The sequence below is a fragment of the Larus michahellis genome, chromosome 1, assembly GCF_964199755.1.
Source record: "Larus michahellis chromosome 1, bLarMic1.1, whole genome shotgun sequence".
Classification (NCBI taxonomy): Eukaryota; Metazoa; Chordata; class Aves; order Charadriiformes; family Laridae; genus Larus; species Larus michahellis.
Window position 1 is genome coordinate 167677968 of NC_133896.1, and position 23262 is coordinate 167701229.

General features: G+C 37.6%; 1 protein-coding gene across 8 annotated transcripts in view; it reads right to left on the reverse strand.

Annotated features, from left to right (window-relative positions):
- Window positions 1-23262, reverse strand: part of GPC5 (glypican 5) — a 735781-nt gene that overhangs the window by 469783 nt on the left and 242736 nt on the right. For 4 of the 8 annotated variants that reach the window (XR_012584227.1, XM_074563101.1, XM_074563091.1 and 1 more), the window contains exon 6: window positions 17275-17395. The exons of the other annotated variants lie outside the window; for them this stretch is intronic. Coding sequence is in view for 3 of the 4 variants with exons in the window: in XM_074563101.1 (XP_074419202.1) it covers window positions 17275-17395 (121 nt within the window). In the remaining variant the exon portion in view is untranslated. The remainder of the gene's footprint in view (window positions 1-17274; window positions 17396-23262) is intronic. 8 annotated transcript variants of the gene reach the window in all.

Here is a 23262-nt window from a genome sequence, read left to right on the forward strand (position 1 = left end):
CTGACCACTCTTTCTGGGAAGAATTTTTTCCTAATGTCCAGCCTAAACCTACCCTGCTGCAGCTTGAAGCCATTCCCTCTTGTTCTATCGTTAATTACCTGTGAGAAGAGACCAGCACCAACCTCTCTACAATGTCCTTTCAAGTAGTTGTAGAGAGTGATGAGGTCTCCCCTCAGCCTCCTCTTCCCGAAACTAAACAGACCCAGCTTCTTCAATCGCTCCTCAAAAGATTTATTCTCCAGGCCTTTCACCAGCTTCGTTGTCCTCCTCTGCACTCACTCCAGCACCTCGACATCTCTCTCGTATTGAAGTGCCCAGAACTGGAGACAATACTCAAGGTGTGGCCTCACCAGTGCTGAGTACAGGGGGACAATCACATCCCTCCTTCTGCTGGTCACACTATTTCTGATACAAGCCAGGATGCCATTGGCTTTCTTGGCCACCTGGGCACACTGCTGGCTCATGTTCAGCCGCTTGTCAATTAGAACCCCCAGGTCCTTTTCCGCCAGGCAGCTCTCCAGCCACACTGCCCCAAGCCTGTAGCAATGCATGGGGTTGTTGTGGCCCAAGTGCAGGACCCGGCACTTGGCCTTGTTGAAGCACATTCCATTAACGTTGGCCCATCAGTCCAATCTATCCAAGTTTCTCTGTAGGGCCTCCCTATCCTCATGTAGATCAACACTCCCGCTTAGTTTCGTGTCATCTGCAAACTTGCTGATGATACACTCTATGTCCTTATCAAGGTCATCAATAAAGATGTTAAACAGAAATGGTCCCAACACTGAGCCCTGAGGGACACCACTTGTGACCGGCCGCCAGCTGGATTTAACTCCATTGACCACCACTCTTTGGGACCGCCCATCCAGCCAGTGCTTGATCCAGCAGATCGTATGCTCATCCAGGCCATAAGCCACCAGTTTTTCCATGAGAATTCTACAGGGGACAGTGTCAAATGCTTTTTTGAAAGCCTAGGTATTATAAGTAGTAACTTACTGATCCTTGGCAATCAAGGCTTTCACCAGTGATTTTTTTTTTTTCAATATTCCAGTGGTAGCTAGATAAATTATGCTATTTTTTTGTTGTATCACACTGGAATTAAAATATCATGACTCGACATTCCTAGTATTTTTCCAGCTATAGCCTGTAGCTACTGAACTTCTAATAGGAGATGCTTAATAGACTTGAACACCCTAAGTTCTTTCTGATCTTAGCCCTTTTGACTAAATACATGGAATTCTGTGCATGAACAAAAATATGGACTGTCTCCAAAAGGATCTTAAATATTTTCTGGTTCATATTCTGGCTTATTTGGTAGAACTCTAACAATGTTCAGTAAGTGCATATTCTTTACTACAAACATATCAAGGATTCCAGGCGACACTGACTGCTCACTTGACTCCTAGCCATAGTAGCCCATTTCATAATAGTAACTGTTGAGAAAATAGGAAATTCCTGAAATTCCCAGGAATCCAACATCTGCATAACCCTTCACCAGTCTTGCACAGTACAAGCCATATGTCTTCCTGATCACAGGTTTTATGTATCCTTGACTATAATAGATTTGACATTAACATAAACAACATTTAAATGAAAGCAGAACATTTTAAATAAAAAGGATACATGACAGATATTATTTCAGATTGATCCTCATCTGATAAGTTGCCAGAAATGTTGAGGAAGGAAAAGAACCTACCTTCTTATTTGCTTGAAGTGCTTGAGCACTTCCAGAGCCCAGGAACTGGGCAAACAGATTTCAGAAAAAACATTCTCTCTCTTTAAACTCGAAGGCTAGTCACATAAAGAGAAGTCAATTAAATCAATCAGACACAGAAGTACATTAAGCCATTCATGCCTTCAGGCAGACCTCCAGCAAGAGTGAGTAGAGTTCCCAATGAACTGCATTTAGTATCCATCATACATCTATATGATTACCTGCTTTGGGGCAGGCACCAGATGGGTATGCATTGCATAAGCAGCCTATAGCCCTAAAAGACAAAGTCTTGACACTTGAGACCAACTTCTTGAACTTAAGAGTTTCAGGGAAACAGAGAAGTTTATCAAGAGTACTCTTTGAACATTCATCTTCAGTGTTGCTGAGGAGCAGTCATACTTGCAATCGTCTTCTCCCTGGAAGAAGGGATCCCTGCAGGGACTAGAGGTAGGCTGAAATGATGGGCAAATAGTTCAGTGTGTGATGCCAGGGAAGAAATCACACCAAATTACCTGCCTGTGGTGAACCCGGTGAGTTGTCTATATAAGATATCTAAAAGTTGCTGGAGAGGAATGAGTATTATTGGCACATGTAGATATTAAAAAAAAAAAAAAAAAGGCTCTGGATACAACATTATAACATTTAAGTTGTTAGGAAGAAAACTGAAGACCAAGCCCTCCACAGTAGCATTTACTGACATACTTTCAATATCACACATAGGGCTAAAAATAAAAGTACAGGGGCAAAGCTTTAATCTACAACTGAAGAAAGAGTGCAAGTCAAAAACATTCAGATTAATCAAGAACAGGAGACACTTCAGAAATGGAGGGAGCTGTTACAGCAGGGACTAACTGCAGCTGAACTGTAAGGGAACCAGATGGCTAGCACTTCAAACAAGGCTTTGAAAAGGTTGTAAAGGAGTTCTTAAACAGAAGAATGGGGAAAACCTGACAGCTACGATAAAGTATGTACTAGATACAAAGTGTTGAACGGAGGTGCAGAGGTTTAGAGAAGGACCTCTAGAAAAGGATAAGATACAGGATAGCAACAGTCAAATGGAAGGTAGAGAATAACTGATGGAATGGAACAAATTATTATTATAATAAGTAAAAGCACTTCCTGAAGTGCTTTCATGACACTATTGAATGTCATGTTCTGGGGTTACGATGCTATCTAACTGTTCACAACCGGTATGAGATACCCTTGGAAAGCAGATTGTTACATCTCTGAGTATCACAAGGGTGTTAAATCAGGGGAAGAAGAAATAAAGTAATGATGGTCAGTGTTATGAACAGTAGCCTTACTGTGATACAGGTCTGATATACACATTTGCATATTCTCTTAAAGAAGTAAAGTTATATTTATTGATGTATTGTGTACAATTTTGTGCATGCAAAGGTGTGTGTGCTTTGACATTAAGCTCAAACAAAAAAATTTAGCACAGACCTGAGTAAACAGTTCTGTTGCAAGGCAGAGTCAGGGCAAAGCAGCTAAATTAAGAAGGAAATTACAGTTAAAGGTAAGAGAATATGAACTTTGTAACCTCTTTCAACCTTATCACTGTGGCTTTATCATAGTCATTCATTATTTGCACTTTAAAATGCCTCTCTATCACCACAACCAAGGCAAAAGTTTTCACAGAGGCTATAATACACTTTCTCTCCTACATGAATAGTTACCAGCTAACAGTAAGACCTTAATTCAGATAGTTAAAACCAGTTCTTTCTGTTCTAGTCATGACTGACTGGGATGCAACATTTCTGTGTTCAAGATGGGTCGTTACTGTCCCAGACCTGCATACCAATGGGAAACAATGAAGGTCAGAAATCCATTAAAATAAATGCTGAGTAAGACAGTAAAATATTTTATGGAATGAGGTTAAAACCATAGGAGTCTTCAAGAAGACAGGAAAAGGAACCAAGGAGGGTCAGGAAAGGAAAACAAGAAGCTGATAAGGGGAGAGTGGACCTGGGAAAATAGTACTTTAAGGAATATGGAAGAAGGGTAGGACACTTCACTCTTCACTGTTAATATACATCCCACCAACAGGCAGAAGAGAAAGCAAAGAAATACTTCTATCTAAAACTAACCTACAGCACTTCCATCAGTAAAAGCCTTTAGTCCCCACAAAATTTCTGTTGTGATTTGCACAGCCTGGATTATGGGCCAGTGTATCCATCAGCAGATTTATACGTTAATCAGATGTCAAGTAACACTAGATATGGATAATTATTACTTTTAATGATTTTGCTCAATTGAAGTGGCAAGCAAGTTACAGGAAGAGAAGCTTCTAATCAAATCATTGTCATACATGAAAAACTGTGGTCTATATATTGTGTTTAAGAAATTATAGATAACAGGACTGCTTTCAGGCTCCCTCTATGAGTATTTTACAGATCCAGTTCATTGTTTGTTGTTTGGGTTTTTTTTCTCCTACAGCTGTTTATGTCAGTGCAGTGAGGTAGTCTGTAGATCAAGCTGAACCAGTCCCTGAGACAAAAAAAGCCCAGGGAAAAGAGGAAGCAGAGATGCCTCATCAATGTCCTGCTACCAGAACAGCACTTCCTACAATTATCACCAGCTCCAGGATAGGAAAGAGAAAAAGGTATCGTCATTTTCTCTACAAAGTATGACCTACAGGGATGGAGATAATTAACTTTGCAAACAACTTAGGGTGTGTCTTTGACAGCAGAGTGTTTAGATCTTCCCTCAGACTTTCATCTGTCTGCTGTTAAAGATGAGGCCTAATAGAAACAGACAAGGATTAAGAAGGGCAAAAGACAGGAAAATTTATGAGCATCAAGGAACTGGCAAGTACGCTGGTTTTAAGCCAACAAATAAAATAATGTTACTTTTAGGATATAAGGTCTTGGAAAGTCATTTAAAGAAATGGATGCATTAAAGTAAATCTAAATGAGACTGCGCCATCTGTTTAATAACGTATATAAAGATTGGTTTAGTTGTATATTTTAAAGACAAAATTTGAAAAAGATTTTTCAAAAAAACTGCCTTGTAAAGAGATACATAAATCTCTATGCAATCCTATTACTATCGAAGTTATGATTTGTTACATATGTAATGAATCTTGACAAGTTTTCTTCTAGGAATGCACTTTTTAAATTGTGTGCTTATTTTAGAAATAATTTAGAATCAGCATATTTATCAGGCTTTTTTTGTTGCTTTTTTGGTTTGTTTGTTTTTAATTTGTTAAAAAATTAAAGTTAAATACGGAGCAGTGTAATGTTTCTCTTTCTAGAGAGAACCTAGCAAACCTAACAAACCTAACCACAAACCTAAAAAATAACCATAATCTGCCAGGACATATTTGCATTCACTTGTATTATCTCTTGAAACAAAAACTAAATTAAAATTTAAAATTTCACAGCACAGCTTGTTTCTGGCACTTTGTTTAATCTGCTGAACGGTTTTGCTGAGACTTCATCCCAGTTGTATACTTCCTCTTTGGTTCTGATTCTTCAACCACTTGCTGGCTGACTCCCTCAAGAGAACACCGGGGTTTTCCTGAGCAAAACTTGTGCCCTTAAAATATACAGCACAGTTTCAAATACGGTTTGTGTTATCCACATAGATTTTACGTGCACATTACAGGAGTGAAAAGCAGTTTAATGCACCATACTATGCTGCCATTTTCTACCCTTTCCTACACTTACAAAGAGCAAAAGACTAGGCAGATGAGTTCTTTAGGCAACAAGCAGCCCTCATAGATAACACACGATTTCTGTTTATAAGGTTTCAGAGCAACAGATTGTTTTCCAGACCGATATTTCTTGTGCCTGCAGAATGCATTGCTTATTGTACAGACTGACGAGGAGGACAAATTATGATGATGGCTGCAGCAAATGGCTTGCTCTGTATTGCTGTCCACAGGCCACTGACTCGGAGGATTTCCCAGGAATGAGACTAAAAGGAAATAGCCTGTCTCAAATAGGAAACATTCAATATGCTCAAAAAGGATGTATCACTTTTCAGGCCAGAACGTCTGTGGACATCAACTCTTTTCTCTCAGCAGTTAACTGTATAACACAGAAATACTGCTGCATTTCCTTTTTGCAGTGTTTTGTACTACTGCGGTACTTTTTTTGTTTTAGACATCATAGCTCTGCACAGTGAGTATTGCACGTATTCTAAGAAATGGTCTTATGATCACTGATGATAAAGAAGCCTGTTTCCTTGACGCTTTCTGTTTTGTAGTTGATGACAACCCGTTTTCATGGCCTTAGCATTTATGATGACTGTTCCCATGTGTATTACCCGGTGTTAATAAAGTTTGAGCTCACACACTATCATCCTATAATCACAGAATAGTTTGGAAGGGACCTTTAAAGGTCATCTAGTAAATCCCTCAACCTCCCAGTAGTGTTTTCCTCAGCTGTGACACTTGGACTGACAAGAGGCAACGCTTTTGCCTTTTGTCAACACTTACAGAAATGCTATTATCTTTGAACTGACCTGTGCTGCTGCACAGAATCCACTCCCAGTAAACTAATGTGGGGAATGCACCAATCGGCCAGCACTAACATACAAATGTATGCACAGTACAGTTATCTTGCTTATTCCCTTAATATATCAGTTTAGAGGAACTGCTCACTCAGTAATTTCCATAGTTCTGGTGAGACTTCATGGCACTCTACGTGATGCTTGGATCTTAACGGTACCTACTGTAATCCCAGTTACTCTCTTTATTTTTCCTTTTTAATGAGTTTGCTTGCTTACAAAGTGTTTTGTTAATGTTTTTATGATATTTACAGACTATATCTGTCATTAATTAATACTAACAGGAACAGTAAACTGCTTCTCAAATTTTTGTTGATATCGTCCATCCTGATGTGCGATTTAGTTGCTGAGCCTCTATTCAGAAGAGGCTGTCAATGAAGCTAACTAAGGGATGGTTTTGTGATACGTATCAGACTTCATAAGTTAAAACCACTGATTTAATTTTCACTTCTGATAAGAGAGTTGATTTCCTGCTTTACTTAAATCTTTCGAAATCTCATTTTATATTGAAGTGTACATTTCTCTTCCCTTTTTACCAAATATGTTGTCCCAAGTCTGCTAGTTTGGGAATATTCCTCTATCTTTTATTAATGTAACAGAATCATAGAATCATAGGCTATCTCAAGTTGGAAGGGACCTATAAGGATCATCGAGTCCATCTCCCTGCTCCTTGCAGAACTACCTAAAGCTAAACCATATGACTAAGAGCATCAACAAGACGCTTCTTGAACTTTGACCGGCTTGGTGCTGTGACCGCTTCCCTGGGGAGCCTGTTCCAGTGACCAACCACCCTCTCGGTGAAGAACCTTTTCCTAATAAGCATATTGATTCCAGAAGTAGGTATTATAATGGCGTGCTGGGTGCTTGGTAGCAGGGGTCTGCAGGGCGGCCTCTGTGAGGAGAGGCCAGGGCTGTCCCATGCCGGATACAGCTGTTTCCAGCCGGCTCCGACCGACCCACCCCAGGGCAAGGCAGAAAACGTATTTAAGAAAGGGTAAAAACCCATGAGCAGCAGCTGTGAGGGACAGCAGTGAGAACCATGAGAGAGAAAGAGCCCCGCAGAAACCAGGGCTGGAGAAGAAGGAGGGGGAGAAGGTGCTCCATGCACTGGAGCAGAGATTCCCCTGCTTCCAATGGTAAAGACCATGGCAAAACAGGTTATACCCCTGCAGGCGGTGGAGGACCACAGTGGAGTAGATATCCACACCGCAGCCCACGGAGGACCCCATACTGCAGTAGGTAGGTGTACCCTGAAGGAAGCTGCAGCCCATGAAAAGCCCTGGCAGAAGCTGCGGCTGGTGGAGAGGAGCCCACACAGAAGCCTGTTTCTGAAGGACTACAGCCCATGGGAAGGACCCCAGCCCGTGGGAAGGACACATGCTGGAGCAGGGGAAAAATGTGAGGATGAAGGAGTGGCAGAGATGAAGTCTTATGGACTGACCACAACCCCCATTCCCATCTCCTCGCACCACTGAGGGTGAGGAGGTAGAAGAGTCAGGAACGAAGAAGTTGTGCCTGGGAAGAAGGGGTGGGGGGTGGGGACCTGATGGGAAGGTGTTTCTAGCGTTTTCCTTGTTTCTCACCATCCTATTCTAGTTCTAATTTTCAAGAAATTAAATTAATTTTCCCCAATTTGAGTACTTTTTGCCCATGACAGTAATTGCTAAGCAATCTCCCTCTCTTTATCTCAGACGATGAGCTTTTTCATCTTATTTTCTCCCTCTGTCCTGTTGAGGAAGGGGAGAGAGAGAGCAGCTTGGTGGGCATCTGGCAGCCAACCAAGGTCAACCTGCCACAAACGGTATTTATTTGGATGCAAATAACAGCTTCAATTAATGCAGCTTCCTCCAGAATCACGTCTGTTAAAGTAATCTACAGTGCAAATCTGGGAAAACAGTTCAAATGTAAAGACTGATTGAATTCTTATACTTAAACTCTCTTATGATTAAACCAACCTTTTTAATAGTAACCAAGCTTATTCAAAGCTGCATATAAAATATTTGCAAAACAAACTAGCTTAAAATATTTCAGAAGAGGTTTAGGATAAAATAATTTATAGCAAACTGCAACCCACTGCAAAATATATTTTGTAAAGACACTAACTAAATAGTCGTTCTACTGCTGTACAAGAACAACACAAGCCAGTATGAGTACAATTTGATACTCAAACACATATTCACTTTTCACAATACTGGACATGTATGTATTCCAGTGTAGTTAGTACATTGTAGCTAAATGAGCTAGGGTAGTCCCAAAACTTATTAAGTAAGATTCACCATACTGTATTAAAATCTAATCAGATTAGTGATATTCTTATCTTTTCTAATGTGATAAATACCAGTGAATACTAATATCATTTAAAAAAAAAAATCTATTAGTAGGATATGTCCTCCCTGTTTTATTGTCTATTATAGACATATCACTTGCATTTTGTTTCATTGTCAACCTGAGCTATAAATGTAAAAGACAGAATGAATAATGTTGTTTGTATTGCAAGTAGCTCAGGCTTGTATGCGTCTCTACAAAGTCCAATTATTGTTCTACATAAGAAAAAGAGGATGTGGTTCTTCAATCATAAGAAGAAAGACTCTTTACACAAATCCAGATCCCATTAGGCAGGACACTTGCAAGCTGAATTCCTAAAGTCATTTCTAGTTGATTATATGCTAAGTGGCATGGTTGCTATTGCACAACAGTTGATTCTCTAAGTGGGAAGGCCAACAGCAAAAATAATCCACAATACTGCTGCCTAAAACAATCCTTTATTGAAAGTATTCAGAGAGAAGTCAGTTGTTAAACTGGCATTCACTCAAGATTAAGTGCATTTCCTATAGCAGTTTTCTTCCCTTTCCTCAAAAGACATCAAAGAGGTTAAGTAAGTTATCCAATTAAAATATGAAATAAGGCATCAACAGCTTCCTCTCCCTTTTATACAACTGAAATATATAATAAATTTAAGGAGGTTTTTTGCCTTTTTTTATAACAATGAAAAAACACATGCGCCCCAAAAAAATCCCAAGCCATTTTGGAGGAAAGATTCTCCTAAACCAGGCAGCTAGTTAAAAATCTGGCAATATATCCAGTCATACATTATGCAATATGTCGCATCCATCTGTACAACTAATGGGGTACTACCTTACTGCAAGAGAAGGGATTTTCTAGTCACTGATGAAATTATAGAAGAAAGCAAAAATGTCCAGCCTTCACGGACTGATGCCTACACTTCTGTGGAGCCCACCAAAGTCAATGATAGGTTGGGTGAATACGATTGTGACTACTGTATCAGGGCCCTGAAGCCTTCTTGAACTCTCTAGTCTGTCCTATTATATACTGTTATATATATTCCCTTCCTTTTCAAAATTGGGATTGGTAATTAAGGGCATCAGAAACTCCTCACTTTCAGAATTGTTACTACTTCCATGGAGTAGGGGGACAAAACCGCTTGTTTTCTTTGAGATCTATAGCCAAGGTTATGGGAATTTTGAAAGAAAGTATTAAAAGAATAAAATAAAAATACATTTTTAAGAGAGCCAAGGAGCATAAACAATAAATTAAAAATAGGAAAAAATAATTTCCTTTCCACAGTTTTGCAAATAGTAAAGTAGATCAGATTTTCTAAAGTAAGCATCACAAAATCTGTGCCCTAGATCATATTGTTTGTCATACCTATAACTCTTCCAAAACCTCAAAACTCTCCTTCACTTAATATTGTACTTAAAAATGAGAAGATAGAACAATGTGTCTGTTTTGCTAAGAAACCCCGACACAAGCAGTTTTTACCAGCTATAGCAGCAAGCAATTTAGGTGTAAAATAGGCTTTTGTAGAGAGCATCTGCACCATAATGAATACTTCAGTTAGTGTCACTATCCACCTAAGTAGCTAGAAAAGGCTGTCTTGTTTTCTGTGCCACTGTTGTCTGCACTAAACGGATAAGAATTGATAGTATCTCTTTGTTGCATCGATGGGTATGTTTTCTCACTGTGTACTGTGCAATGCTTTATAAGCAATAGAAGAAAAAATAGCAAAAATACATATGTTAGGCATTTAAAATATTTTTCAAATACCTCATCATTTAGAGTTTTAGACAAATTTGAACTTTTAGCTTAGTTACAGAAAGCTCTGTACAATGTACAATCTTTTCCTTTTGTTATTCACATTAAGAGAAATCAAAAGCTTTTCATTTAAGCACAAATCCTATTTAAAAAAATACTACACAAAAATGAGCATCATTTGTGCTAAATGAATGGGACTCTGATTAGCCTTTAGCAACTTTGGTAAGCTAGTTAGCGAAAAACAAAACAAACCAGGAAAAAAGATTATTGGGTTTTTATTTAAATTAATGTCAAAACCAACTATGTTGCGAGTGACCTGTTCTCAATTTAGCCCCCTCAGCATCCCAGCACTGGGAGATGCATAGTTTCAACTTCATGCCCTCCTAATCACTTTTTCCTTCTTTGCCTTCCACCTGTAAACCATACATCGGTTTGAGTTTACGCATAATTTTCCAGGATTTACAGTCATCTCAGAATGTTCATATAACTTTCAGTGTTTTGACTTACAAATACACAAAGACCACAAAAAGGGCGTATGCCTTCATTGTCATCACAGAACTGTGAAGAAAACCTTTTCGCTCTCAAGAGATACAAAAGCATCAGCGATACTGTACTCTCATGTGTATTTTTGAGGTTGGAAGTTGAAGTGTATTTTGAAAGGATGAGGTTCAAACTCAAAAAATAATTTCCCATTTCATTTCTAGCTGTTTAATATCTTTACAGAAGTTATGCCAATGTCTTACATGCAATGGTAATACTCCAGTATTTAACATATCTTCGGCACCAGCTAGCAGTCAGAGGTAGCCTAAAACAATACAGTGTGATAAGCTGGCTCCCCGTCGATGTGCCAAAAGACAGGAACAGCTCACACAACAAATAAGAAATAGGCCTCTCTGGTAAGTAGAAATATCCTAATATGACACGTCACTCTCATACTCTGCTATCATGTCTTGCCAAAATCGAATTTGTCCAAGGGACTGATTTCAAAAAGACAGTAACTTTGTATTGATTCCAGAAATAAAACAAAAGAAGGAGACAACACATCAAATATGAACGGGAGAGCCAACAAATCACTGGGGAAAAAAATTAACACAATCAAGATACTGAGCTATTCTGTACCTTGCAGGATTGTTCTAACGTTGGAATAAACTAGAAAGTGAAAAACTTAGTAACAGTGAAAACTAAAGCAAAATTAACATTTAGATATGGATTTGTAAAATGAAAAACAAAATAAAACTTGTGAAGCAGTCTTTCCTGTTGCAATTAAAATAATAAATAGGCAGTTTAGGAGCAAACACAGCTGAACGCAATTCTAACACCAGTGACTGTGGAATGGCTGTTGTACAAAGTGCACTGAAATTTTACTTCCCAATTATTACATCTATGGGGTACCTGTTATTGAACAGTGCAAAGTGCAGAATACAATATATGAACAAAAAATTATTTAAGAAGAGAAAAGGAAAGAAAAACATTTAATAAGTGGGTCTCCAAGAACGTGTTACTAAAGAGCATATAAAACTAAGGCCCTAAGTATCCAAGACCGTTAAATGCTGTACTCTTGAGAATTCACTCATTCCATGAGAAAGAATTGCATTTCAGTCATCAACAGAGTCATCAGAATCATTAAATTTATACAGCAGTTTGAACTATTCTAAGGTACAGAGGGATTTTAACTATTAGATGATTATCATAACACTAAAGAAAGCACAAACTTGGTATCAGTGATCAAAGGGAAGCACAACTGCAAGTGCCACATCTTGCATATGAATAATTTAAAAACATCGTTCTTTGGATGTGCAGATGAGGGCTCAGGTAATGTATTCTATCACCATTTCCAATATGTGCTTGAACAGCTCTTACGAAAACACATATTATTTTGCCTGTGCAAAATGTACTGGCCGGTACATTGATAAAAGCTTTGAAAAACACAGCTGAAAAGTTTAGTTGTTAGAATGACAGATCAGTGTCAAAACAAAATCTCACCTCACTATTTTTGTAACCTTTTTGAGCCAGGTAAATGGGTAAATGATGGCATGGTGAAACACAGTGCTTACCACACCATAACAACGACCAGTAGTAAACAAAAAAATAGATTGTCACCTATATCTAATGTCTTATGAAGTAGTGGCCTCTATTCATTTAAAGATGTAGGCGTCACTTCCATTAGTGACAGTTTTCAGCCCTTTGTGGAGAAAGTATTACTCCATGTATATCAGCTAGCAGTCCAGTGGTATAGCAGTATAAGATGGGACTCCTTCCAAATAAGTTCATGCACATCTTTTGCTTCACCTAGAAATAGGAAATCATTTATCCTAATAGAAGCATTTACATTTCCACAATAGTCAATAGACTAGCAGGTGCCCCTGGAGATGTCCAGAGGGAGATTTGTTCTGCCCAATTTAGACAGACAGTCATAGAGGTATTTTCTACTATGGCAGGATTTCCTAAAATTAGGAAGTCTTTATATCACCTGTAAATACGAGCTCCAAGTAACGTCTATTATTTTCAAAAGCAGTATCTTTTTTGAAAGAAGAAATACATTGAAATGACCAAGGTCCAATCGCCTGTAATCACAGCACCAAAATATCATACTTACTTCATAACCTCAGTATTTGCACTTGCAGTAAAGATAAATGAATCATGTTTTTAAATTATAGGGGAAGAAAGAAAAATAATTACCATTATTACTGCTGCCATATGCAACTGACTTTGCTTGTCATGATTGCCTATTAGAGTAATAGTTGTAGATTGCAGTACGTAAGAGGCTATGCACTGAACCCATTATTTGCCTACCGTGAAGACAAATGAATGAAGAAGAGCCCATCATTTAAAACTCTCCAAAACACCAGTCTGTACAAGTAAGGATTTTTACAAAAGAAGGTGACTTTGTCAAGCCATTTTCAGCACTGACTGCTTCAGCAGAGTTCATTTTAGTTCGTCTAATTGCACTTTGTTGCTGTGAATATGAACCTGTGGAGTCCAGAGCACAGATTATAGCAGTCAGGGTCCTATGGAATCAAAAAGTTTTATTGATTTTTGGTTAATCCACTATTTACAGAAAAAGGAGGAGGATTACTGTGAGCCTCTCACAAAGGAGAAGAGCCCAGAAACCACAGCCTGCTGGGAAGACGATACTCTCACTTATGCAACAAGTTTGGTTTCAGTGTTTTGAAGTTTTTAATATAACAGAATTTAGAGAACAGAATATGTTTAAGCATTGTATGTTACATATTTTAAAGCCGATTCTTTGCTTGGGATTTTTATGCACTTCTATATCTACCTTGCAAGAAATGAGGAGATACCAGGAGACATCTGTTCTTTCCTGCATGCAAGGCAGAATGGTCTTTGATCTGGTTTTTTATGTACCCGTTAAAGATAAGCAGGAATGGATCTTTAAGATATCTGTTCTTCTTTTTCTACTTAATAATATTTAGTCATTTGTACAATAAATATGTAAAGTCTGATTTTCTGAGAGCTCACTAAGCTCTCCCTTAAACGGGCTTTTCCTTTACATCTCAGAATATTCACTTTCTTCTTGCCCTCATATTTGGATTCTTGAAAGGAAGAAGGGAAATCTAGCGTAATCGGTGAGAAAAAGGGTCATCTGCTTTGATGACAAAGAGGAAAGAAGGTTTCAGAAAACAATGAAGCTTTCTAACAGAGTTTTTCTACCCTGGATTTACTAGAGAGAATTACCTTTTCTGGTCTGGAAGGACAAAATTTAATCAGGATATATTTCTCAATCTGACTTAAACCATGTATTCTAAATGCAAAACTGGTCCTCCTCTTCAAAATAGTCTTTCTATAGATTTTTCAATTTTTTTTTAAGAGCTCCCCAAATGTTTGTATGTATCTTTATAAGTTCCTGTCTGTCAGAACTCTACCTAAGATCTCTGAAATTAAAACAGTCATTTCAGACAAATTAAAATCCAAACAAACAAACAAACAAAAGTATCCTAAGTACTTCAGCCCAGCTCAGATACCAGCAAAAGCAAAAGGCTTCATTTTCAAGCAGACTTTAAGTTTGTTTATGGTTTGATGATCAAAGGCTATGGTCCAACATAGCCTTTGAAAACGCAAAAGGTAGCATTATAAGAAGATCCAGTGCATATGCTAAATATTTCTCATTAGAAAATGATACATTTCTGGTTTGTGTGTTCAGACTGACAACCTCTTGGAAAGGGCTCAGAAACATGACATGAAGGGTGAAATCAGTCACCTAACTGCAGGTGTCTACAATGCAGATGCCAACATGTGGGCAAGGTACCCAAACTCCTTTTATATTGTGCAAGACTAAAGAACTGTTGTTCTTCTTATCCTGAAGAAAATATTTGCATATGGCCAAATGAACATCTCTCTAAGGTCCATGACTAAATCTACATGTAAGGGAAGCTTAAGCAATGAAACGCAGCTGTCTGATTAAAGAACTGAATTCCGCCCCTGCTGCAAACAAATGCCACAGGTTATCTGTGCATTTCACCGTTTTCACTGTGAGAAGCTTCTGATTCTTTGCCACGCATTGTTATTTACAAAGTGGTAGAGACTATTCAGTCCTGAAACCCTTGGTACCATGACAGGCTGTACAAGTAAAAAAATCAAGCTATACTTACCACTGATACACAGAACTCTGACTATGGCTGAGAAGGAAGGACCGTATCCTACCATGAAATCATGAGACAGAGGTAACTTCTACTTCAATATCCTGAATCTTGAAAAGTTTAAAAGCTGATGTGAAAAGTCACATAAACCCGAATTACCACTTATTTCCTTTCTCCTAATACAGAAAGCAAATGACTACATACAAAACACAACCAAATAACAAAAATGTACTTGCTTAGCAAGCAAGGTTACAGCAACATGGAATTTATATAAAAAATATATATAGTTGCCTACACAAACAACAAGTTACATATCATCCTGCCAATCTGTGTCGCCTTAAAGCTAAATTAAAGTATATATATCTTTTACAGATTTCAGGAATTATTAGTTCTGGAAAACAAGACGAGTACGATTTTTTTCTACTAAATTAGCTATTTAAACTTTTGCTGTGTAGTAATACTGCTTGGATAGAGTGCTGGACTTAAGTATGACTCTGTCTGTCTCTGAGGCAGCACCACAATCCATTAAGCTCCCCTTATTTAATCTGTCCATCATAAGCTTAATATGTGATTCATCCTTTTCATATCACAAAGGACAAAAAGGTGATCTTTTGTATTTGAATCTCTAATTTATGCTCCCCATCCCAAGCAGTAAATGGTAGAGAAGAAAGCTTTTTCTGCAGTTTCTTCAGCCCTTTTATCTGAGAAAAAGCAGTTATATGTCGGGTCTCCAAGGAATTTGATGCTCTCTTTATCCCCTGACCCTATTTCCATACTCAGAGCTTCAAGAAAGGAAACTATCCCATAGAAAGATAACATATTCAGAGGTTAGTAGGACTTCAGTATGTAAATTATGTCTTTATACCCAAGACCCACTCTATTCTTTTGGGACAAGGGCAAATAAGCTCTCAAAATAAATACCTCATAATGGAATTGTTCTATTCCCCTCTTTTAGATCCTCACCCAAGGAGGAAACAACACAACTCCTAGTCTCTAGAGGAAAACAACACAATAAACTATACAGTGCAGATTTAATATCAAAGAAGGAGGGCATTCCTGGTAGATGAAAGACCTTGAGGCTTACCCAGTAAGATTTGCAATATTTCCCTTCGCACAGTAATTTGTAGTTCTTAATTAAGGTATACCATCTCTTTGGAGGGAAAACTGTATTCATTTTCTCACCATTGTAGTCACCATTTTAATAAAGAGAGAGACAAAAGCATGTTGAAGCTGGAGGGCTACAAAAGATATTTCTTTTAAGGAGGAATGAGTAATGATTGCCTTTGAGCTTCAATCTGGATGCCACTTCCAGAAAACAACCCTGCTGACAGAAAAGAAATTTTTCTTTTTTTTTTTTTCTATTTCACCGCTCTTTCTTTTGTTGTCGGAGTAGAGGTATTTTATACGAATAGAGAAATAACAACCGAGAGAGTTTATCATGAAGACATCAGTAATGTTAGAATGGCTTGCTTATTTCAACTCTAGAAACCATTTGGGAAACTGTATTTAAAAGCCACCAAGATGGAAAAACAAAATTAAAGCAAATCCTTAGATGAAACTTGTAAATCCTCCCTAAGTACCTCTCCTTTTCCCTCTGCAGATGAGAGGATACTGGGTTAGATGGTTTACTGACAAGAAATCCCAGTAGAACATTTCTTGTCACTGAAAATTCAGATCAGAGTGGAAACTTGTATTATTAAACTGAAATAATGAATTGTCAGCAAAATAACTATTGTTTTCAATAGAATCAGAATTTGGTCCCATAGTCCTGGCTATCTGTGCATATAGATACGGCATGTAACAAAAGAAAACTGTAATCCTTTAAACGCAATACAGTACTATGATTGTGCACAACCATATGGGAATTGACTGCCTTGTAAGCCTTAAATTTGGTAACACAGGCATGTACATCAGGTAATGAAGACCAACTCCTTTAGCAAGCATGCTGTTCTTAAAACTTTCTAGTTTTTCTATCTGGCATCTAAACAAAAAACCTCTCAGCAAGACTAGTTAAGAAAGAGCCTAAATTTAGTAAAGAGGGTAGAGGGAACTTATGTTTTCTTGCCTTTTTTAAACATACGCACTCAGTTAATATCCCTAAATTATACTGTTTGTGCTTTTGTGCACTTACTGCAATGCTGCCCTGTGGTACTCACAGGTACAAAGGGCCCAGGTGCCAGAGTCTTACTTCCTATGCTCATCTACCATATGCAAACCTTTTAACTAAATCATTTTTAATAATTGAAGTGAGACAGAGAGCAAGTAGTGTTTTGGTGTTGACGTATACTGAGCAGTAACTTGAATTAACAATTAACCTTTAATGCACAGTAAATTAATACTTTCACTACTAGAGTGGCTTTTAGTACTATACTATATCTATAGGTAAAAGCAGCTTACCTGAATAACATGTTTCAGCTTGTCAATAATCTGACTTATTACAGGATCTGTTCCCTTCACTTTTACTTCTGGATTTGCAGACTGAGCTTTGACTCCACTGCCAACCACACGATGAGTATAGCTAGTTTAATACACAAACACACACACAAAAATGGTTTAGTAAATTATTCTACTCTCAGAGAGTCATCTTCTAGTTTGTATTAGCTCTCATGGCATCAACATTCCACTTTAATGAGATGCATTAATTTTGTGCACATATTTTTCACAGAAAAGAAATACAGCATAATGTAATTACTACATTCCACAAAGTTGTATTATTTATTACACCTTTAATTTTACTACAAACTTTAACAAGAAAAGAGTTATCTACATTTTGAAGCGAGAACATTCAGTCCTATGTGTGTTTTTTTGTGTGTGCAAAGACTGTCCTCCATTTTGGTTTTGCTAAATACTAACTCCATGGTGATTGCTTAAATGTATGACATCTCAGGATTTCAAAACGAACTCCAGATTCTACACACACTGTATGTTCAGAACTACACCTGAAGTTTCTTAGTGTTTTTGTGAATGCACATGCAGATAGAACATTTATTGCAAGACAACAGCCCAATTGTGCATAAATTATTTAGCATTATATAACTGATATAAGTGCAGAGTAGACCAAAATTTACTTAATAGACAGCTAAGTAAAAAAGAAGCAACAGGGACCAGATATATGCTCATTCAAGAAAGAACTGCTGTAGTAAGTAAGTAGAACATTGTTTCTAATATATCAAAACTCAAAATGCAGAGACTAAAATCAACGACCTAGCACAATTCTGTGGTTTACTAAGACACAATTCTTCATTCAACTTCCCGTGTTATATGTAATACTCAAGTTATGCAAAAAAACCCTGAATATCTACCTTCTCATCACAGCTACTGTACATTATGCAAATACTCTCCATATGTTAGATTTTGTCTGCATACTCTACAAGAGGATAGCTCTATGTATCTCTGTCTCAAAAATATTTTGCCAGCTGTTACACTGTAAGAAAAAAGAAAGGAAAGAACCCTATCAGGAATGGAGCAAAGAAATGCCTAATTCCTGCCTATTACGTCTGCGTATGAGCATAGACAACACAGCATATTAAAATTTTTCAGAAACTGTTTTATGAAAAACATTGCAGGTCCTCTTAGCTCTGCAGAAAACTTTCCATGTATGCTAAACAACGAACACTGTTCATTAAAGCAAGGTTGCCACATAACAACAATATTTTGTCTGTGATATTTCCTTAAATATCACCTTAAAGGAGATTGAGGATATTCCTAAGGAAGTATACGTGGACTCAGATACCACTCCTCAAATGACATTGGCCATGCTCATAGATATAAATTAACCCTGTCATACAAAATGACACCAAGTTTTCCATAGGTCCCAGAGAGCACAATTTGCCTTCTGTATGACAAAAATTAGTAGCTCCTTTAGGCATTACAAGAAGATACTTTTTGGACTACAAGTTCTGCAAAATGCTTCAAAAGTGAACAAATTCTGAGGCTCAGCAAAATTTTCCCTGACATTTAAGGTATTAAGAGTCAGCAGTCGTTCATCTCTTAAGTCCCTTAAAGCATTTGATTTCACACAGTAAATACTAAAATTCTAGATCTTCTACATACAGCTCTGTATGTGCTATTTAGGGCAAATCTGCTCTCTATTTCTTCTACTTGCAATCAAGTTCACTGGAAGCAGATATAATATCAAATTTAAATTCATTTATGTATAAACATATCACAGCAATAATCACCTACAATTAGTCACCAGTAAAAGATTCCAGCTTTATTCATCCTTCATTTGAGAAAATAGACAGCTGTATCCAATATTCAGGACACACTGTATCAGTGAAAGGTAAATACTAAAAATAATGAGTTCATTACTAAAAGCCATTATGGAACCCTTTACTGATTCACTAGCCATAATATTACTTGGAATAGATGTTAATGATGCACAGTCAGGACAGCAAGGCTTAGTGTACTTAAATGTAGTTCATTGGAACATGGTAGTTGAATGAGTTTATAAAAAAATCTTCATAGCACTGTTGAATACATTGAATATATGAATGGTTCATATTCCTCACAGTGTGGCATTTAGGTTTATAGCAGACAGCTTTTTGTGCTGTCTTGCAGTGATGGGGCAATTTGCCATCTTGTAGTGATGCGGCAAAACTTTTTATAGGTTTGTGTACCAAAAATGCAGCCTGCCTGCTAGACTTGGGGGAACTTTTAACGCAGCAAATTGAGTAGGGTCAATAAATCTTCTGGTAGCTTCTAAGGATTAAAAAACCAAAAAAACAACAAAACACCCCCAAACTAAAAATCTTCTCCAATACTTTTCTCAAAAATCCTTCCTCAACAGTCATTTTTTCTAAATCAAAATAGATAATTCAATATGGAATTCCTTCCTTCCTTCCTCTTTCCAGCTGAATAATACTGCACTCACCAGATGGACAACTGGTTTAACTCAACACACTGGTTTAATGCAACACAGTAACTTCTCTTCATACTATAACACTATGAAAAAATCTTAAAGGTTATGGCTATCCTTTCTAAACAGTGCTCCCATTTTCTGTTTCACAGCTCACAAAACCTATGTTCTCACTTTCTGTCACTTGGAATTCTTCAATTAACACCTTTCTTCAAATGCTGGAAACCCAACTACTGCACATTTGCCTGTGAACTGAATAACTAGAATATCCTTTTTCTTATTTTAATTTAATTGATGATACTCATTTCTCTAACTGGGCAGGAAGAAATAAACCACACAGAAGTTGAGACTTGCCTAGGTTACAATTTTATTAATTCGTCTCATCTGGGAATTATCTGGCAGTGACTCATTCAAGGCTGACCATCATTTCTTTTCCAGCTATTTCCACAATGAAATCCACACCTGTGCACAGTTGGTATTTGCCGTAGGACTAACTCCCTTCTTTCACGCGAGGGAAAGTAATACTGTTTTATGAGTGGACCAGATATTAAAAGTTTCAATTTTGTTCCCCAACCTCTTTAGAGCTGTCATCCTCTAAGTTCCTCTTCAGCTGTCATTCATAAGGAATAATTGGATTTACTTACCAGTAAAAAGTGTAAGCAATTAATTTTAGTTCTCTCTCTCCCACTCCTAGTCATTCAGTTATAGTAATTGTTTTTGTATTCTCTCAAAGGCAAAATACACATCTGCTCCCCAGGTAGAGGAGCTCTATTACCTAATATTAAAATGTCTTTCTAGGCAATGATTAATTCTCCTTTCTCATGTAAAAAAATATACTCTTTTTCTTATTTACACATTTTCAACATTGTCAAACCTGTGTGGCCCAATGGCTCTTTGACATTTTGGGTTGGAAGCTTCACGTTATCACCGAAACATGTCCAAAATCCATTTGAATGTTCTCTCAGTTCTCATGACTGAGGCAATTCCTATACAAAGTCCAGATATTCTTACCCTGTAACACTGCCTGTAGCAAATTTCACTTAACCTTCAGCTCTTTCACCCATTTTGGTGAGAAAGAAGCACCTCTGCACAGAGAGCAGTTGTATAGTATGAGTGGGCATGCTCTAGTCTGCGAATATCCCCGTCCATCTTTTGCCTGTCCTAGCGGCTACGACATAAAGAAACTGAAAGTTTGGTAATAATTTTCTTCTTTTACAGTCACTACCAGGCTACTTTTTCTTCCTTTCAGGAAGGAAATCCACTCAGTCACTTACCTGTCAAAGAACCTACTGACATTAGTTACTAAATAGCATCCTTGCTGACTGCTCAGAGGTGGGGTTTGCTTTTTTCAGTTGAGAGTAGGGAAGGGTAAGCAGGTGAAGCAAAAGTGACATGGGCATTGAAGCAATGACAAGTATCACACTAGTGCTTGATAATACCACAACTTTAGGACTATTAGCATTGAACAACTATTGGATCATTAGGTACTGGTAGTAACAACCTCCATATTAGTTGGCCTTACTTGCTCTGAGCTGTTTAGCACCTTTCTACTTTCATTATCAGTCCTGACCTTTCTTTCATCCACAGCCAGCATGATCCTTTCCAGGGCTGACAGAAGCGAATTTGTGATTGCCCCTGCTTCCCACTGCCTGTGGGCCTCCTCACCCTCCAAAGCAATGTTCCCAAGCAGAACAGAGCACCCCTCCACCTAAAACCTTCACAAATGCACTGGCTGCCCCCAGAACAGTTCAAACCCAGGTCTGTGACAACTGACACATTTCGGCCCATCCTCCTGATATTTTTGTCTTTTACAGGCCTCAGCAGACCCCAAATAACACACAAGAATACATCCACAGAAAAAACTTTGTGTCCAAGGAGGGTGGAAGGTGTTTTAATGTTTGGGTTCATTTCTCATTATCCTACTCCAATTTGATTGGTAATAAATTAAATTAAGTCCCCAAGTTGACGCTGTTTTGCCCCTGATGGTAATTGCTGAGTATCCTTATCTCAACCCACGAGCCTTCTGTCTTATTTTTCTCCCCCTGTCCAGTTGAGGAGGGGAGTGATAGAGTGCCCTGGCTCAGTCAGGGTCGACCCACCACACCAAATCTGACACTCCTCTGTGGACCAGTTCACAGCATAAGTGTTGAACAGCATTTTTCCTGTGATGTTGCATTGTTAAATGATGGTGGACCCAGCATAGAACACCCAAACGTGAATACACTTCACATACTGAGGTAAATGCATTTGTTTGCATGTTTTTCTGTTATTGGAAATAACTAACCCATATTAAATTTGCTTTCACTGCAAGGTGATCTAGCTTTGATCAATTGATGTTAAAAACTATGATTTAACTTTGAGTCTTTTGTAATTACGGGCTTTGGCAAGGCACAAGGCAAGTTGAAAATCTTTTTTTTTTCTTCAGGTGTCTAATAAGGCATTGACAAAGCCTTATGAAGTATTGCTTTACTGATTCTTTTCAAAAAAGTAAGATTATGTAAGTCAATCTCTTTTTATTTAATCTACTCTTTCTGCTTGAAATAATATCTTTTGCATACAAAAATTATAAACTTACTTATATGTTGTTTTATTTTCCACATATCATGGTGTTTAATTAACAAATGTCTATAAATCTAACATCTTCAAACATTCTAATGTGAACTAAATGATCTGTCAGAGCTAAATGGGCTATTGGGAATCTGAGCATGGTACACAAAACTTCATCCCTGTTGACTTACATTTACATGCAAAATATGTTTCTCTTTAGTTGGGGGAAAAATATAAAAATCTCATATTCTTGGTTTGAAAGACTTCATACATTATAAAGTTTTAATACAGCATTAATCACTTTGTGTTTCTTTTACTCCTAATGTACAAGTAATGGGAAAAACATTTCAAGGATTCCCACAGAGGTAGCCTGACTTGAGCAAGTGTTGCTCAGATTTAAATCCCGAGGAAAAAAAAAGAAAAAAAAAAAGACAAATTTCTTGCTAGAGAAGTAATAGACCCGCCATCTGTGCTCATTTCTGTACAAGCATGGTAATGTATCACATCACTTTAATAGGCAGACTTGGTCCCCAAGTACTATTCATTTTCATCAACGCTAGGGAAAAAAAACAAGCACCAATATATTTGTATTCTAGAAACATGTTTTAAAGTGATGAATAACAAGGTGCACATTTTCTGAGTTCAATATGTGAATATTCATGTAAATTTCCTATTACTCTCTATTGTATCTAGAAATGTAGTTGGTGTGTTTTCTAATTGATTGTATCAATATCTCTGTTAAAAGAGAAGACCATGCTCTACGGGCTATCACTGAATTCTTGGTACATGCAGTTGGAAAAGCTATTAGAAGTAATGAATATAGTAACTCTCATAAGGATCAGCCATTTTGGACATGGTGCTTAAGGCAGATCTACTTTTGTATCCCTCCAACACAAATAATCTATGTTATATTCTGATGACAACGCATACTGATACATCATATTTATTGGCAACAACAGATCAAGATTTTCCATTCCTTC